Source organism: Monoraphidium neglectum, assembly GCF_000611645.1.
Source record: "Monoraphidium neglectum strain SAG 48.87 unplaced genomic scaffold scaffold00688, whole genome shotgun sequence".
Classification (NCBI taxonomy): Eukaryota; Viridiplantae; Chlorophyta; class Chlorophyceae; order Sphaeropleales; family Selenastraceae; genus Monoraphidium; species Monoraphidium neglectum.
The window spans coordinates 1-1,136 of record NW_014012940.1 but is presented as its reverse complement, the minus strand read 5'-3'; the positions used below and the strand labels follow the sequence as shown (position 1 = coordinate 1,136).

At 66.5% G+C, this 1,136-nt stretch overlaps 1 protein-coding gene across 1 annotated transcript; it reads right to left on the bottom strand.

Moving 5' to 3' along the window:
* Nucleotides 1-578: 578 nt before the first annotated feature.
* On the bottom strand, nucleotides 579-1,097 carry MNEG_4820 (hypothetical protein; the record flags this gene model as incomplete). Its single annotated transcript, XM_014046700.1, has 1 exon — nucleotides 579-1,097. The coding sequence occupies one exon, from the start codon at nucleotides 1,095-1,097 to the stop codon at nucleotides 579-581; it is 519 nt and encodes a 172-aa protein (XP_013902154.1).
* Nucleotides 1,098-1,136: the final 39 nt, after the last annotated feature.

Here is a 1,136-nt window from a genome sequence, read left to right as displayed (position 1 = left end):
CAGTGGGGCTGCTGTGGCGGCGGCCAGTGCACAGCAGTTGGCAGCGGCTGCAGTAGGCACGCTGGCCAGCGATGAAGCAAGCGGTTAGAACACACCGCCCCGCATTATGTCACACTGTCCTTTCAGCAATCAGAAGAAGTAAAACTCCTGCGCACGCAATCCAATGTTCACATGCATGCCTGGTCAAGGAATCGATGACATGTGCCCGCCATGCTCAAAAATGCAGTTGTGCGTTGCAGGTTAAAATGCGCCATGCATTGAAGACAGCCGTCCTTGAGTTTCAGACAAGAGACCGGTACCAAGAAGCACAGGTGCAATGCAGAATGGGTGCCCCAAACCCCGAGAATGTCATGCCACTGATGACTCCACGCTGCCTCCGATGTCCTGCGTACTGCTGTGTGTCGATCGCGTGCGCTCTGCATGCAGTATCAGCTCCCCAGCATCCTGCTCTTGCGGTGATGCTGCGGGCGCCGCTGCCCAGGTCACCACTAACAGAAGTGCTGTGAGGGACCGCCGCTGGGGGGGGTGACGTAATGCGTTTTCGAAGAATCTAGGCCCAGCGTGCCACGCAGACGCGCTCAAGGGGCTGCTGCGGTGGCGGTGGCAGTGGCAGCAGTGCGGCCGGCCGCAGCCTGCATGAGGGCCAGGAGCACCTCTGCCATCAGCCCCTCCCGGCTCGCACCGCCCTGCGCCGCCGCCTGTTGCGGGCGCGCCGGCGGCCCCGGCGCCCCATGGGCGGCCTGGTCGCTGGGCGCGGCGCTGAGCGCGGCGGGCGCGGCGCTGGCCGGCACGGGGGGCTGTGTGGGGGCTGGCAGCATCCCCAGGTTGGTCAGCACGCTGAGGATGGTGCCGAGCTGCTGCTGCAGCTGCAGCTGCAGCTGCTGCTGGCTGGGCCTGCCCTGCTGCTGCTGCTGCTGCTGCTGGTGGTGGTGGTGGCCCTGCTCCTGGTCCTGCTCCTGCGGCAGCTGCTGCTGCACCTGCTGGACCTGCTGCTGCTGCTGGCCCTGCTGGCCGAGCTGCCGCTGCAGCGCCGTGAGCTCCTGCTGCTGCCTCCTCCACTCCCGGTGCGCCGCCGCCACGCCGTTGATGCGCGCCATCAACTCCACCGCCCCTGCCGCCGGCGCGATCGGCGGCGG